General features: G+C 58.7%; 1 protein-coding gene across 1 annotated transcript; it reads left to right on the forward strand.

Moving 5' to 3' along the window:
* Positions 1-1,126: 1,126 nt before the first annotated feature.
* Positions 1,127-1,912, forward strand: LOC126232440 (uncharacterized). Its single transcript, XM_049942696.1, has one exon. The coding sequence runs from the start codon at positions 1,127-1,129 to the stop codon at positions 1,910-1,912; it is 786 nt and encodes a 261-aa protein (XP_049798653.1).
* Positions 1,913-18,181: the final 16,269 nt, after the last annotated feature.

The raw sequence follows: 18,181 nt of genomic DNA on the forward strand, positions 1-18,181 counted from the left end.
CGGGTAAATTGAAATCTCCACCTAAGACCCTAACATGCTGAGGAAAATGTATGTGAAATGTGTTTCCAAAATCCGTCTCTCCGTTGTTCTGCCACTAATGCTGCTGCGTCGGGAGGTCGGTCAAAGGAGCCAATTATTATTAAACCTAGCTCGGTTGTTGGGTGTAACCTCCACCCACAATATTTCACAGGAACCATCCACCTCTACTTCACTACAGGATCAAAACTACTACTCAAACAGCGACGAACACACCACCACCGGTTGCATGCAATCGAGCCTTTCTAAAACACCGTCTGTACCTTTGTGACAATTTCGGCAGAATTTATCCCTGGCGTCAGCCAGCTTTCTGTACCTTATCACGATTGCAGAGCTTCGGTGCTTTCTCTGTCAGCGCTTGCGGTTCCGGTACTGTACCAACGCAGCTTCGACAGTTGACAATTAACAAACGATACCGATTGCTGCTTGGTCCCCGCACCCGTTGAGGCTGCTGTTGCCCCCTTTCTGTACTTGCCCAAGGCCATCTAACCTAACAAAACCGCCCAGCCCACGCCACACAACCCCTGCTACCCGTGTAGCCGCTTGTTGCGTGTAGTGCTCTCCACCTAAGACTATAACATGCCTTCGACATTCGCAGTGTACAACACCTTAGGTTAGGGTTGGCGTCGCTTGGGTTAGGTTAGGTTACGTTAGGTGGACGTGGGTTAGGTTAAGGGTTAAAGTTAGGTTAGGCGTCAAAGTTAGGTTAAGCGTTCGGACGTGAGGCGTCAGGTGGCCGCACCTACCTTACGGCCGGACATCTTAGGTTAGGCTAAGGGCGCCGAGGTCACGTTACGTTCACCTTCGGGCGCCACACGTAGCTGTCACAGGTAGGTAGTAGTTCGGTCGGTCGGTCGTCGGCAAGCCGCAAAAAACTACAGACGACGTCGACAACAAGACCGAGCAGGAGGCAGATATATACCGAGCGCCAAAGAGACCGACCACACACACACACACACACACACACACACAAAACAACAAACACCACCCACCGGCCAAAGGGGCACCAAAAAAACCCACAAAGCCGAGCACCACACGTCGCGACCAGAGGCAACCCGCAACCGCAACGGCGCTTTCCGCACCGGGCCGGATGCACGTACGACAACACCGCTACCCGTACACAAGGCCTCCCATTGCACACAGCCGCTCTGTGTTCAACATCATCAATGGCGCGCCCGCGGCTCGTCGCGGTCGCAGCCATGACGCCGCCGCCACTTTTGCACCAACACATTCACGCACCGCAAAACAGCTCGCCGACCCACCGACACAGCACAGCCGACAAACAAAAACAACCGCGGCGGCGGCAACAAAACAAAACAAACACCTCGCACCAAGCGTCCGACAGAAAACAAACGGACAGGCACACAGGCCTCTGCTAACGACCACGACACAGCGGCACGCTGCCCCTTTCCCGCCACTCTCGATTCACAGCGCACGCGACCCCGTCGTCGACGACGACACGCGACGGGCTCGCTTCCCGCAACCTACACCTTTCCGCCACTACGCACGGCTCCACCCGACGCCCGTCGCAACGGCACTACTGCACGCACTATCACCCCCGCCGCCGCCGCCGCCGCCGCCGCCGCCGCCTCCTCCTCTCTCCCCCTTCCCGTACACAACAACACAGCCAAAAACACACTCACGACCCAAACATAACAACATGGCACGTGCATCGGCGCACACCCCCAACCAGTCACCGTCGACACAACCACACGCAAGGCACGGAAAAACCGGCGTCCTTCCACGTTGCCATCAAAGCAGCACAAACAACCACACAGGAGGAACCACCAACAACTGCCGGCCGGCCGGCAACCACCAAACGCACATTCCCGCTCGCCACCACACACCTCTCGGCAGCCGTTTCGCAAAGACATGACATGACATGACGCGACATCATCGCATCACGGGCGACGCACGCACACCGACCCACTTTCCCGCCCGTCTCTCTCTCTCTTTTTCTTCCGACGCCTTCGGCCGAGCACACACGTACGTGGCACAACGCCCAACACAGTCACACACAGTCGACAGGCGCACGCCCAGGCACGCAACGACGCAGCGCAGCAAAGGCGCCCGCGACACATACCTCCTCTCCCGTCTCGCCGCCGACCGCCAGCCAGCCACTCGCAATGTGCACTGGCCAACCGGACACACGTCCACCGCGCCGCCTCCGACCACCCGCCAGGGGGCGCTCACGTCCGCGACAACAGCGCGGCCCGCCGCCGGGCGGGCCCAGCCCGGCCCAGGCGGCGCGCGCTGCTCTGCACTCGGCGCGCCGCGCCACACATCCTGCTGCAGACCGGGCTCGTCTCTCTGTACGCGTCTGCGTCTGCCCGCATCTCATCTTCCTGCGCATCAACACAAACGAGGCCACGTGAGCAAACCCCCGTCACAACGCCACATCACGCACTGCCTTGTCGACCGCCTAAATAAATGCACTCACCCACCAGCCATCCGCTTCGTCCTCTTCTTGCTTACTCGTTGTTCGTCGTTGTTGCTGCTGCACCAGCACCAGCACCAGCACCGGCGGCGGCGGCGGCGGCGGCGGCGGCGGCGGCGGCGGCGGCGGCGGCGGCAGCGGCAGCGGCAGCGCACACAGCCCCCAGCCGGCCGCATCCGAGGGGGCCCCGCCGCCAGCGTCGCCTCCTTGGGCACAGGTGCGGTGCTGTGGCCGCCCATCCAACCGCATTTGCTGGCCGTCCCAGCCGCCAGGCAGGCGTTCCCACTGCCGCGCACCGCCTCTGCTGCAGAAGACGAACAAACGAAACGTACAAACATACACGCACCCGAAGCGTGGCCACACACGGACGGGACCGACAGGCTCCAAGGCGACCAAACGATGGAAAAACAAACACAAAAACAAAAGACACGCGAGCGAGCGAGCAAGCACGCAGTCGCCTCGCCTCTGTCCTCCCGCCCCCGCCCTTCTCCCCACCACATGCCCACAAACACCACCGCCTGCCCGCATCTCCACATTCGCCCCCTCCATTTGTTCCCTTGCGTTCGTTCCTTCCTTCCTTCCATGTGTCTGCGTGCGCGGCGCCTCTCCAACATCCGCCGTCCGTCCGTCCCGTTTTCGCCGTACCACACGCCACCGTCGGCGCCGCCTCGCCTCCTCCCAGTCCACCACCGCCGCCGCCCCTGTCCGCCCCGCACACCACCATACACCGCTGCTTGTCCCGGCCGTTGCCACCAAAGGCGCCAGCCGCAAACCGCGCCAAACGCCGCAGCGCGCGTGCGTCCTTCCTTCTTGCTTGCTTCTCCGTGCCGACGCTGCCTCTATTCCCGCACCCATTCGGCCGACAAGCACTGGCGTCGACGACACAGCCGTTGGGCTCCGGCACTGCGCGTACCGGAGTTACACGCGCACCCCCCCTCGCGAACGCACGACTCATTCTCTTTGTTGTTTCTCCTCTTTCTTACGTCTTCGTTTCTTGTTTGTTTGTTTTTTTTTTTTTCCTCCCACCGCCGCATGTGACACAATGGCCTCCCTCCCCCTTTCGTTCGTTGTCGCCGCTTTGTTTCTCTTTCTCATTGGTGCACGTCCGACGCGCTCCATTTCCACCACACCACGGCCATCGGCCTCCTCAACGGGCAGGCGCAGTGTGCCATTCTCCGGCGCACAAGCACACCGCGCGGCTCGCTCTCCTCGCCCCCACGCCACGCCACGCCACGCAGCACAAATGATGCTGTCTCGCAACACGACACACGGTGCGCACACCCCCGACCACGCGGCTCTTAAAAGGCATGGCACCGGCGACATGCGCCGCCCCGGCCCGCATCCGTCGTCTCACGTTCACTGCCGGCCGCGTCTGAGGCTACAACCGCACCACAACAACGGTCCCCTCCCGGCAACACATTTGTTGCACAAACACAACCGCCGAGCGCAGCGCGAGCCACCCACACGCGCCCTCCCCGTCTTTAAAAGCCTCCGCGTCTCCTTTCTCCTTTCGCGCCCCTCCCATCTCCCGAATATGCCAGCAGCGGTGCCACTACCGCGAAACGGACACGCCTTCCGGGCCACATGCAAGGGCACGCCCACCACCAACTACTGCCATATTCGCGGACGCAGTTAGGCAACACGCAACGCACTCTCCACCTACTTTCTCTCTCTCGTCCATTCTCTTTAAAACACACGAACCAACCAACCACGGCTAACACACTTTTTCGCGACACCTTTGACTGCGTTATCTTGACCGTGACGGCAGCTATCGACCTTCCAATTCCCCACTAAACACACACACACCCCTACATACACACCCTTCGCTACACCGGACAACAACAGCGTACACAACAGGAGGGCACACGAAACGGCAGGCAAGGGCAACGCATTCTCATAGATTCCTCCTCCGAGCCATGTCGGCGAACGTTTCATCCGGGAAGGCAATGCAATTCAGCCGTCACCACGGCCGACACCTGCAGCCGCGCCGTAAACGCCTTTCAGTGCGGCTGCAATGCACGGGAACGTTCCGTTGCTATAGACAGCGCCTCTCCGTTTTTCCCTGCTTCGTTTTCCGGTGATTGCTTCTCCATTTTGTTTGTTTTATTACTTTCCGTTCCCCTCCTCCACCATTGTTTCCGTCCCCAACAGTTTTGCTCATTCCACACGTTCTGCCCAGACACGACACTCGACCGATCAAAGGTCAGCCTTTCGTCACCGTTCGCGGCGCCGACGGTGCCACAGTGCGACTGGTGTGAACACCGACACGTTGCCATGACGCCGGTGTACCGCGCCGATATTGACAGTTACTCAGAGCCGCCGGATCGGATCACATCACCGACACACCTGCCATTTCACACCGGGGGACACAGACCAACGAAACGCGTGTACGCCCATAACAACAAACAACGACCGTCGTCGTCTAGCCTCACGCTTACTGTACTCAACCGAACACACGTGCACCGTGAATGACGTGCGTGCGCACAACAGTCCAATCAATCATCAGTCAAACTGCAGAAACGGCTATCATCAAATCAAGGGCCAAATAGGTACACCACCGTGCGTGTCGCCTACCCCACCCGCCCGTACATTTCTTGGCGACTTCGTAATGGATGATAGTACGACACGTCCATTTAAAACGTCACCAACACACACACACCAACGCGCCGTACAGCAAAGGGAATAGTCGACGGCAACACAACATTTCACCCTCGCCATCATGTATGATGTGACAACAGACGGCCGTAACGGTGACATCCAACAATCAATCAATCGCGAGGACTTTCAATTGCAGTCACGTGACTAACCGGGCAGACGGAGACAAAGACATGAATCAGCGCCACAGACAGCACCAACACCTCCTATCGATCTATCTGTGTGTCGACAAACAACCACGCCAAGACTCGTGCACGCATTCCACGTCACACCGGCGGCAACCAAACCCTCGCGGCCGTACCCCAGTAACCACAACCACAACCACATTCGAGACCACACCACCACGGCACAGCAGCACCACCAGCTGCCTCGCAACCAACCAAACCGGGTAGCTATGCCGCCCCTCTCACTCACTCACTCACTCACACACACACAAACAATTCCGCTCTTCCCGCAAAGGCAATTTGGTGGCCCTGAAAAGGGCCGTTTTGCCGCTCTCGCAACGGAGGGAGCTTCCTTCCTTCCTTCCTTCCTTCCTTCCTTCCTTCCAAGAGCCGAAGTAACAACCTCCTCCTTACTTGGAGCTCGTGTACTTGGTCACCGCCTTCGTGCCCTCGCTCACGGCGTGCTTGGCCAGCTCGCCAGGCAGCAAGAGCCGCACAGCCGTCTGGATCTCGCGGGACGTGATGGTCGAGCGCTTGTTGTAGTGCGCCAGGCGAGACGCCTCGGCCGCAATGCGCTCGAAAATGTCGTTCACGAAGCTGTTCATGATGCTCATCGCCTTCGACGAGATGCCCGTGTCGGGGTGCACCTGCTTCAGCACCTTGTAGATGTAGATGGCATAGCTCTCCTTCCTCTTGCGCTTCTTCTTCTTGTCGCCCTTCGAAATGTTCTTCTGCGCCTTGCCGGCCTTCTTGGCGGCCTTCCCGCTAGTCTTGGGCGGCATCTCGAACGTACAACAACAGGCAGCAAGCGCTCCGCTCTAGTCAGCGTCTCCCCACACAGTGGCACCCGCCGCTACCGCAACACCGCACCTTTACCAGCTCGCCCTGTTGCGGCCGCCGACCAATGGGGCGCGCGCGCAACCGGCCGCCGCACCCGAGCCCATAAAGGGACCCCCACCCCGCCGCCGCCATTCGCCGAGCGGCAGTCGGGCATTCGCCGAGCGGCAGTCGGGCGTTGAGCAAGCCTCCGTCAGTCTGTTACGCGAAGCCATAGGCCCCCGCTTGTACGGGTGAAAAATCAGGGGTGTCTTTCGGATGCGCCTTTATTAAGGCGTAAACGAGCACTCGCAGCAGATTGCCGATGTCGATGTCGAGCGAATCCTCGATTGCGATGTCGAGTTGCAGCGGCGCCTTGGGGCCCCAGCAGCCCGCTGCTGGCGGCAACGACGCCGTCTCTTTGTTTCCGCCGGCCGCTTTTCCGGTTGGCTCGAGCGCCTCAGCTGCCGCAGAGAATAGCTCTGCTCCCCCGAGCGTTAGGGCATTTACGGGTCAGGGCCTGGCCTCTGGCCAGTGTCCCGCGCCTGTTAGTGTGATAGGACCAGGTTCTGCCGCCGGAAACCTAACGGTGTCGGCAACAAAGGCGGCGACTGGTAGTCCCACGGCAGCCATTGACTTTGCCTCCCTAACCTGCGTGCGACATGCAAACGGGGAATACTCGACGAAAAGGAGTACGTCTCTTCCCCCAACCAGCGGTAGGATGTCAATGGCCACCCTGATGGCCACCACAGGGCAGGCGCAAGCGCTGGCGCAGCACCTTACCCCTGCACAAAGAAGGCATCTCCCAGTCAGCATCCTCCCCAAGCCCTTACCTACAGCCCAACCCAAAAAGACCGCTCCCGCTCCTAAACCCTCTCCTCCCGAGGAAACCAAGACGCCACACCCATCTGTCCCATCCAAACGCATAAAAGACGTAGTCAAAAGTGCGAGAAAACACAGAACTACAGTCAGGCGCAAGCCACCAAAGAAAACAGTATCAATTCCACCACCCACCACCAAGCCACGTACTCCCTCCCCCTCAGGGAGCGGAGACGAGGCGGACCGCCCCCTCGTCATCGACGAATCCAGAGAGACTACCGAGCCTCAAACACCCGGCACCGACGGGGATGGGTTCCAGAGAGCGCGGAAAACTGCCCGCCCAGCCGCCCCCCAGCAAGCGAGAGGCATTGCCTCTACTAGCAACAAGTTCTTGCCACTCTCAGACGAGGACGAAGCGGTACCCGCGACCAGTGATGCGCCACAACCAACACACGCACCAAGACATAGACTCCCGCCCATAATTGCCGAATTCGACAAAAACTACGAGGAGCTTCACTCCCTCGTCAGTAACTGCCTGGGAGAGAAGCAGTTTACTGCAAAGTCCGCCGGAGGGGACAAAATTAAACTTATGTTCAGAGAGCTGGACGATTACACCGCTGTGAAGGCCCTGCTCTCTGAACACAAAGTCCCCCATTACACCTTCCCCACAGCCAGGCAACGACTGATGAAGCTAGTAATCAGGGACTTACCCCGCAAAGTGGGCACAGATGCCATTAGGAAGGACCTGCGGAGGCAGGGCTACGAAGTTAATGGCGTCACCCACATGCGAGAAGTATACAGTGGCAACAAATGGCCACTGTATCAAGTCAACTTGCCTGACACCCCTCAAAACAGGCTAAAACAAATTACACACGTCCTGTCAGTGCCTGTCACCATCGAACCGCTGCGCAGGAAAAGTGGCAACGTGCAGTGCTACAACTGCCAGGGATTAGGGCACGTTGCCAAGCACTGCGACATGCCAACCCGGTGTATGAAATGCGCAGAAGGGCACCCCACATCCGAGTGCTCCTTAGAGAGAGGCGACCCCAAAAGCAAGTGCGCCCTATGCGGCGAATCTGGACACGGCGCCTTCTACCAAGGCTGCCGTGTACAAAAAGAGTACCGCCTACGCGCACAAGGCACCAAGACCCCCGCCACACAAAAAACCAATCGTGGCGCCGGTCCTAAGAACTCGAGAGCACCGGCCAAACCACAACCACGTCCAACAACACGACCGCGAGGTGGCGCAAGCTACGCGAGCGTGGCAGGCACCGACAGGAGTCAACAAACAACTCCCACAATACTCTCAGCCCAGCGGCCGTTCCCCGCTAACGGAGAAACGTCCAGGGAAGCCTCCCCCCCTCAAACTCCTAAGTCCAGTCTGCAGCCAGTAGCGGCAGCTGAGTGCTCGTCACAAGGCCCTCAGCCCAGCACTTCTGAAGAGAGTGCAAATGCCCTACGGCCGCCTGGTGTCGTGGAGCAAACGTTAGGCCTCCTAACGCAACTGCTCCACGAAATCAGGCAACAGAACGCCCAAATTCTAACCGCCATCAATTTGGTGCTCCAAGGGTCGCACAACAATGCGACTACAGCAGTGAAATCCTTCCCCCAGTGATGGATAGACGACCCCACATCCAAGGACTCAGAATGTGCGTCTTCAACGCAAACGGTATCGTCGGCCAAAACAACGAGTTCCGCGAGTTCCTACGCGACGAAAACATAGACGTATGTATGGTGGCCGAGACACACCTAAAACCGGGTGTAAGGGTGTCGGTACCCAACTACAACTGCTATAGGACCGACCGGCCCACCGCTGGAGGCGGGGTAGCAACATACGTCAAACGCGGAATCCCCCATTACCAGGTCCACCCACCAGCAACTAGGCAAATAGAAACAGTAGCAATAGAGATTGCCACTGTCACAGGGCCCCTCACTGTCGTTGCAGCATATCGCCCTCCCTCCTACACTCTGGAAGAGGACGACATAGCAGCCTTAGGCCAAATCAGAGGAAAACTCTTCATTGGCGGCGACCTGAACGCCAAGCACGCAGACTGGCACTCGCGAAACTCAAACAGAGCTGGTCGTCAACTGCAACGACTCGCGCGCACCCACCACTTTCATATATGGGGTCCAGAGGAGCCCACCCACTTCCCCAGAAACGGGGGGAGGGCGGACGTCCTCGACATAGCGCTCACCAAAAGAATAACGGGATTTGTGACCGCGCAATCGGTCAACCGAATGTCCTCCGATCACAATCCCGTGATTCTCGAGGTCGACATAGGAGACTGGGTACCTCTCCAGCCACAACACATCTCATTCAAGCGCACTAACTGGGAGCAATTCAAAGTTGACGTAACCTCAGCAATTGCCCAGGCCCCGCCTCCAACTGCAGATTCTGCAGAACAGGCGCTTATAGATCTCACCAGCACGATCCTGCAAGCAGCAAAGGAGGCCACACCACGGCCACCGGACGGCCCTCCCCCTGTTAAGCAACTCCCGCCGCACCTGCTTGCCCAAATTAGAAACAAAAACAGGATCGCCAAAGAGTGGAAGCTCACAAAGAACCCCATAACTAGGAGGCTACTGAACCGCCTACAAAGAGAGCTGAAGGTGGCACTCACTGAGCACCGCAACCAGCAATGGTCGGCGCGGCTTTCAGCCCTCCGCGTGGACGACAATAGCCTCTGGCAGGCGACCAAACAGATCACCAAAAGACGCGCCAGACTGCCACCTCTGCACGGCGAGCGCGGACTTGTCTTTAGCACCACGGATAAGGCAAATGCCCTGGCAGATGCCTTTGAAAAACAGTTCCGCCCCGCAGAGGCGCAGGACAGGGACCACGAAGCCGTAGTTCGACGTCAGCTCGCCACATTCCTCGCGGCGGACGACGACGACGACGACGAAGAAAACACACCGCTCTTCACACCCGACGACGTGAATCGAGTAATCAGGTCGCTACACAACAAAAGAGCCCCAGGCCACGACCAGCTCAATAACGTAGTAGTGAAACACCTCCCACCCCCTGCCGTAGCCCACATCGCAAACATCTTCAATGAGATCACGCGTTCCCGCAAGTTTCCAAGGTGCTGGAAACACGCAGAAGTCGTCGCGATCGCGAAACCCGGTAAAGACCCGGTTATCCCGCAGAACCACCGACCAATCAGCCTTTTGCCAACCCTTAGCAAAATTTACGAACGCCTGCTACTTGTTCCCATTCTCGACCACGTCAAAACGCAACAAATCCTGCCTGACTTTCAGTTCGGTTTCAGGCAGGAACACTCCGCGCCCCAGCAACTAATGAGGGTCGTCGAAGCAGCTACCGAAAGCTTCAACCGTAAAAGTTACTGCGGGGTAGTGCTACTTGACGTAGCCGCTGCCTTTGACTCTGTCTGGCACACCGGGCTTCTCTACAAGCTATACTCCCAAGGCTTCCCAGGTCCGATAGTGAAGCTACTCGCGAGCTATCTCTCCCAAAGGACTTTCTCCGTTAGGATCGAGTCGTCGCTTTCCACAAAACGGCGCATCAGGGCGGGCGTGCCCCAGGGGTCGGTACTGGGCCCGGTACTGTACAACCTGTACACTGCCGACCTCCCGACCGTACCGTTGGTGCACGCTGCCCAGTACGCCGACGACACAGCGTTCTTCACGCGTAACCCGAACAGAGACAGGGTTACGCGAAGATTGCAAACAGCGCTGGACGAGACCGGCCGCTGGGCTAAAAGATGGCGCATCACTCTCAATGAAACGAAAACCCAAGCCATTATGATCACCCGGAAACTGGGCAAGCGGGCTCCCGCCCGTCAACCGCTACTGCTCAAGCTGAACGGCCAAGAACTTCCATGGCGACGTACCGCCAGGTATCTTGGAGTCACTCTCGACACCAGGCTCACCTGGGGGGCTCACATCGGGGACTTGCGCCGCAAAGCAAGCGGTAGGATGCAAATGTTGTATCCCATACTAAACAGCCACAGCACCCTAGCGGCTGACATAGGAGTCAGAACATACTGCTCATTAATTCGACCGATAATGGAGTACGCTTGCCCAGTCTGGGGGTATGCGGCGCACTGGCACCTCCGCAAACTCCAGTCAGTGCAAAACCGTGCACTGAAAAGGGCATTACACCTTCCCTTCCGCTTCCCCACTGCTGACCTACACGAAGCAGCGGGAATTCCAACGCTCCACGAGCGATTCAAAGAACTGGCCGAAAACTTCTACGAGAATTCGGCCAGATCAGACAATAGACTTATAAAAAACCTGGGACAGTATGACACATCACTGGACCGACACAGACGACCTACAACTATGACAACAAATTAAAACAGCCTAAAAGGCAGCACAGAAACACCAAACACACTGCACCTATAAAAGACATACCAAACAACATTGACCACCTACCCACACAGCACAGAGGAGGAAATGTCCCGAAGGACAACACCCTCCATTACATACGCTCTCCTCGAAAGTGAGGAAGCTCAAATGCAGCTAGTCCGCCGCCGCCGGCACACGCACGCACTCCGCTGCTCGACTCGCTGCGGCTCGCACCGTTACGGTTACGTGTTTAGCGCTTACGCCACTAGCCAAACGCCATGTCCGGACGCGGAAAGGGAGGCAAAGTCAAGGGCAAGTCAAAGTCCCGCTCAAGCAGGGCTGGGCTCCAGTTCCCGGTCGGCAGAATCCACCGCCTCCTGCGCAAGGGAAACTACGCCGAGCGCGTCGGCGCCGGGGCGCCCGTCTACCTCGCCGCCGTCATGGAGTACCTCGCGGCTGAGGTGCTCGAGCTGGCCGGAAACGCGGCCCGCGACAACAAGAAGACGCGCATCATCCCGCGCCACCTGCAGCTCGCCATCCGCAACGACGAGGAGCTCAACAAGCTCTTGTCGGGCGTCACCATCGCACAGGGTGGTGTCCTGCCCAACATCCAGGCCGTCCTGCTGCCAAAGAAGACCGAGAAGAAGGCCTAAACAGGGACCGCGGCGCTGCGCTTGCGTGCTCCCTGCACGCAAACGCAAACGCGCCTTTGCCTTGCCGGCTCGCCTCACAACAATCGGCCCTTTTCAGGGCCACCACACAAACCTACGTCCAAAGCAAAGTTTCCGTCGTCCTCGCCGCACTTTACAACAACGTCCACAGCGCCGGCGCACGTCCGCCATCTTGTCCACAGCCCGTGTGGCCGAACACACACACATTTTTTCTGCACCCCTCCACGCACGCACAGTCGCGTTCCAAACAACGACAACGACATCAATACACCAATAATGTGATGTGATCATTGTTAATATGTTCATAATTAAAAGAGCGCGTAACGGCCCGACGACGGACGACACGCGGGCCGCCGCGCGCGCTCTCCAAACACACAGGCACAGGACAAACCAAACCAAACCAAACAGCTGATCCGATCGATGATCCGGCCCGCGCCACAAACAAACCACGCACACACCGGACTCAGCCGCGCCCTCCCGCATCCATCATCACACACGTCACGTCGAAACTCCAAACGGAACGCACGCACGCAAAGCAACAGAGGCGCACAACAACAACAACAACAACAACAAACACACACACACAGAGGCAGGCAGGCAACACAGACCCTTTCGCACTTTTCAATTTCCGAACAGTGTGGTGGCCCTGAAAAGGGCCGTTTTTCGTCTCTCCCACCAAGCACGGGCAACGGCACGGCCGCGGGAAGGCCACAGCACAGCACACCGGCTGCCTGCCTAACCGCCGAAACCGTACAGGGTGCGCCCCTGCCTCTTCAGGGCGTACACCACGTCCATGGCCGTCACAGTCTTGCGCTTGGCGTGCTCAGTGTACGTCACCGCGTCGCGGATCACGTTCTCCAGGAACACCTTCAGCACTCCGCGGGTCTCCTCGTAGATCAGACCAGAGATGCGCTTCACGCCGCCCCTGCGAGCCAGGCGGCGGATGGCGGGCTTCGTGATGCCCTGGATGTTGTCGCGCAACACCTTGCGGTGCCGCTTGGCGCCACCCTTGCCCAGCCCCTTTCCTCCCTTGCCGCGGCCTGTCATTCTTCCTCCTCCTCAAGCAACAAAAAAAGCACAAGCGGCAGCTCCTCACCCGGCGCTAGCGAGTCGGCTACGGTGCGCCGTGAGCGCGCGCCGCCCCCCTATATAGACTCTGGCCCGCCCTCCCCCCACCACGCGCACCGAGGGCATATAAGCGCAGCACGGGCCCGCGCGGGCCCGTTGTCAAGGCAGCACCGGACGCTTCGCTACCGCACGCACCGCTAACCGCTATGGCCCGCACAAAGCAAACGGCCCGCAAGTCCACCGGCGGAAAGGCGCCGCGCAAACAGCTCGCCACCAAGGCGGCGAGGAAGAGCGCGCCCGCCACCGGCGGCGTCAAGAAGCCCCACCGCTACAGGCCGGGCACCGTCGCCCTGCGAGAAATCAGGCGCTACCAGAAGAGCACAGAGCTGCTCATCCGCAAGCTGCCGTTCCAGCGCCTAGTGCGCGAGATCGCCCAGGACTTCAAGACCGACCTGCGCTTCCAGAGCTCCGCAGTCATGGCCCTGCAGGAGGCCAGCGAGGCCTACCTCGTCGGCCTCTTCGAAGACACCAACCTGTGCGCAATCCACGCCAAGCGCGTCACCATCATGCCCAAGGACATCCAGCTCGCGCGCCGCATCCGCGGCGAGCGCGCCTAAACCGCTTAGCCGCGGCACGGCACCGCACGCGCGCAACACAAAAAAAACGGCCCTTTTCAGGGCCACTAACATCTCTCCGTCGCGAGCAAAACTTTTGTCGGTCTTGCCGCCCAGCCTCTCTCTCTAGCCCCGTTAAAACAACCACCACAATTCCCCACCCTCCCTCCCGTACACAGCCGCTCTCGCCAACAATCACAATCGACGTCATCCCACCCCACCCCTTCAAATACACACAAACAAACAGCCGGACGACGTCACCACGGGTGGCTGGCCGCCGCCGTCTCCGAGGCGCCACCGCGCCTTCCCAATTCCCGCCGGCCACTTCCACGTCTCAACGTCCCCGTCCCCCTTTCACACAGAGAGGACACACACATAACAAACAAGACGCGCCATCCGCAAAGCAAGCAAACAAACAGAGTCTCCAGAAACATGAGAAACCAACCGTCGGCCGCCGCACAAAATACAAAACACAAAACAAAACGGCCACAACCGCTCCGCTACCGCGCGCCGCCGCCTACCGCCACCGGCCCCACAATCCAACCACCACGGCACGCACACAGTACCCACAAGGGTCATACAGAAACGCCACACAAACACCAACCAACCCCACACACACACACACACACACACACCCCGGCGCATGCACGCACGGCCACCCAAACAAGACAACACAACGCGCCAAGCACGACAATCAACGCCTTCCCGACGTCCTCTGATGGCCCTGAGAAGGGCCGTTTTGGGCCGCGCGCAGCCGTGCCATCGCGCGCCACTAGACGACGCGGGGGAGGGGGGTGGGGGACGACGGGGTCAAGCGCCAGCCCTTCCCTTCCTTCCCCTTTCCTTTCTTTACTTTAACTTCACTTCTTCTTCTTGGGCGAAGAAGCCTTCGCCTTAGACGGCGTCGTCGCCTTCTTCGGGCGCGGCGCCTTCGGCTTCTTCGTCGGAACCTTCGCGGCCTTCTTCGCCTTCGACGGCGACTTGGCCTTGGCCGGCTTGGCCGCAGCCGCCTTCTTCGCACCCGCGGGAGCCGCCGACGCCGCAGACGCCTTCTTGGCGGCGCCCGCCTTCCGACCGGTCGCCGCCTTCACGCCACCAGCCTTCTTTGCGCCGGCCGCACGGGCGCCCTTCTTCTCCTTGCTGGCCGGAGCGGCGCGCTTCTTCTTCGCACCGCCGGCACGGGCCTTGCCGCCCTCGGCCGCCCCGCCGCCGGCGCCGGCAAGCTTGAAAGAGCCGGACGCGCCCTTCCCCTTCGTCTGCACCAGCTCGCCAGCCACGACGGCCGACTTGAGGTACTTCTTGATAAAGGGCGCCAGCTTCTCCGCGTCCAGCTTGTAGTGCGCGGCAATGTACTTCTTGATCGCCTGCAGCGACGAGCCGCCGCGCTCCTTCAGACTCTTGATGGCGGCCGTCACCATCTCAGAGGTGCGCGGGTGCGCAGGCTTGGCGCGCGGCTTCTTCGCAGACGCCGCAGACTTGGCCTTCTTCGTCGTGCCGGTGGCGGCGGGTGCCGCAGCAGTCTCGTTCGTAGCCGCCTGATCTGCCATTATTTCGACGACGCGCGTACACACACGAGAGCGAGAGCGAGAGCGGCAGGCGGCAAGCACGGCGGCAGAGAATAGCCGCCGCGCCGCCAGGCCCAGCCAGTGTCGCGGGCGGGCGCGGACGGCCGAGAGAGCGGCCGCCACTCTGCGCGCCGCCGCGCCGCGCCTCCCGCGCTTGCTACCGCCCAACGTCCGACAGCCTGTGCGGACCAGCCCCAAACCTGCGCCGCAACCACCCGCGCCGTTCAAACCACCGAGGATGGGGCTACACACGGCCACACCACAGTCGCCAACCAGTCGCCACGGCAGCGCCGCAAACCACGGCCAAACTGCAGCTACCGCGCGCTACAGCCTGGCTCGGCCCGCCGAGAATCGCCGCCCCCGCCCACATGCCGCCCCCACAGCCCCAGCCGACGACCCGCCACAATGGCCAAACCTTCGGCAAAAGTGCCACACCGTCGCCGCGCCAGCCCGGCCAGCGCGGCCGCCGCCACAGCCACACAAGCGGAGGCGTGCGGCGATGCCGGCCGTGCAAACGCACCTCCGCCGCCCCATCGCCCTCCCACCGTTTCCCGATCGGCCCGCAGCCGTCGGGCCACCTCGCCCGCCAACATTCGCGCCCCTTTCTCACAAAATTGCCCGCCGCAAACAAAACGGGCGCCGCCTGCGCAACATCGGCACCGGCCAACCGAGCGCCGCCGCCCCTCGCCGCTTACGCGAGGGGGGCTGACCGCCGTCCGCAACTACAGACACACCGAATCTGCCTCCAAGCACACACGACAGCCGACCTCCTACATTTATACGCCGCAAGCCACCCAACGGTGTGTGGCGGAGGGCACTTTTTACGTTACGTGCCACTGTCGTCATTGCCTCCCTTTGCCGTTCCAGTCGCGTATGGTTCGCGGGAACAACGACTGTCTGAAAGCCTCCGTGCGCGCTCGAATCTCTCTACTTTTACTACATTCGGGATCTCCTCGGGAGGTATATACGTACGGGGAAGCAATATATTCGATACCTCATCCGGAAACGCACCCTCTCGAAAACCTGGCGAGCAAGCTACACCGCGATGCAGAGAGCGCCTCCCTTGCAGAGTCTGCCACTTAACTATCACGGTTACCACATAACCCTGTGACGAAACGTTGGACCTTTCTCTATCTCCTCCGTCAACCCGACCTGCTACGCATCCCACACTGGTGGGCAACACTCACGTATGGGTCGGTCGAACGCGTGTTTTTGTAAGCCACCTCCTTTGTTGATGGACTACATTTTTGCTAAGCATTCTCCCAGTGCATCTCAACCTGGTACCCGCCTTACCAACAATTACTTTTATCTGATCATCATTCCACTTCCAAATCATTCCGCACGCATACTCCCAGATACATATTTTACAGACGTCACAGCTACCAGTGTTTGTCCCGCTATCATATAATCAATCATACAATAAACGATCCTTCTTTCTGTATATTCGCAATACATCACATTTGTCTATGTTAAGGGGACAGTTGCCACTCCCTGCACCGGGTGCCTATCCGCTGCCGATCGTCCTGCAACCTCTCTGTATACTACATACAGCACATCATCCGCGAAACGACGCATGGAACGTCCGGCACTATCTACTAGCTCATTTATATGATATGAATTGTGAAAAGCAATGGTCCCATAACACTCCCCCGTGGCACGCCAGGGGTTACTTTAACGTCTGTAGACGTCTGTCTCTCCATTGATAACAACATGCTGTGTTCCGTCTGCTAACATCTCGTCAATCCAGCCACACAGTTGGTCTGATATTCTGTAGACTCTTACGTCGTTTATCAGGCGACGGTGCGGAGCTGTATCGAACGCCTTCCGGACGTCAACGACAATGGCATCCACCTGGGAGCCTGTATCTCATATTTTCTGGGTCTCATGCGCAAATAAAGCGAGCTGGGGGTCTCACACACGATCGCTGTTTCCGGAATCCAACATGGATTCCTACATAGTAGACTCTGGAGTTTCCACAAACGACATGATACTCGAGCAAACAACATGTTCTACAACACATCGACGTCAGAGATATGGGTCTATGGTTTTTGCGCATCTGCTCGACGACTGGGACTACCTGTGCTCTTTTCCAATCATTTGGAACCCTCCCTTCCTCTCCAGAGACTTGCGGTACACGGCTGTTAGAAGGGGGGCAGGTTGTTTCGCGTACCCTGTGTAGGAATCGCGAATTGGTAATCCCGTCCGTCGGGTCCGGCGGACTTTCCCATTCCTCCTTGGACACTTATTTCGATGTCAGCCGGTTTCTCGTTCGTGCGAGCATTTAGAGACGGAACTGCAGTGCGGTCCGTCCTCTGTGAAACAGCTTTGGAAACAGGTGTTTAGGTATTTCACAGCTTTACGCGTGTCATCCTCTGTTTCAATGCCATCACCATGCCGGAGTGTCTGGATATGCTGTTTCGAGCCACTTACTGATTCAACGCAAGACCGGAACGTCCTAGCATTTTCTGTCAACGTCGGTACATAGGGTTTGTTCTACTTTCGAATTCACTGAACGCTTCACGCATAGCCCTCCTTACGCTCACACTTTGGACATCGTTTAGCTTCTGTTTGTCTCGGAGGTTTTGGCTGCGTTTAAACTTTGGGTGAAGCTCTCTTTGCTTTCGCAACAGTTTCCTAACGTTGTTGTTGTAGTATACCACGGTGGGTTTTTTTTCCCATCCCTCACAGTTCGACACTCGGCACGTACCTGTCTAAAAACGCATTTTTACCATTGCCTTGCACTTTCTCCATGAACACTCAACATTGTCAGTGTCGGAACAGGCATTTGCCTTTTCATCTGTCGGGTCGTCTGCAAATCTGCCTTCTATTACTCTTGCTAGCCAAAACAGATAGATACACCGTCCTCCCTGCAACGGCCTTATGATCACTGCGTCCCTGTTCTGCACATACAGAGTCGAAACACGTTCGGGTCTGTTTGTCATCCGTAGGTCCACGATGTTATCTCCACGAGTCGGTTCTCTGTTCATTTTGCTCGAGGTGATTTTCGGACAGTGCACTCAGTATAATG

Source organism: Schistocerca nitens, unplaced genomic scaffold (genome assembly GCF_023898315.1).
Source record: "Schistocerca nitens isolate TAMUIC-IGC-003100 unplaced genomic scaffold, iqSchNite1.1 HiC_scaffold_515, whole genome shotgun sequence".
Taxonomy (NCBI): Eukaryota; Metazoa; Arthropoda; class Insecta; order Orthoptera; family Acrididae; genus Schistocerca; species Schistocerca nitens.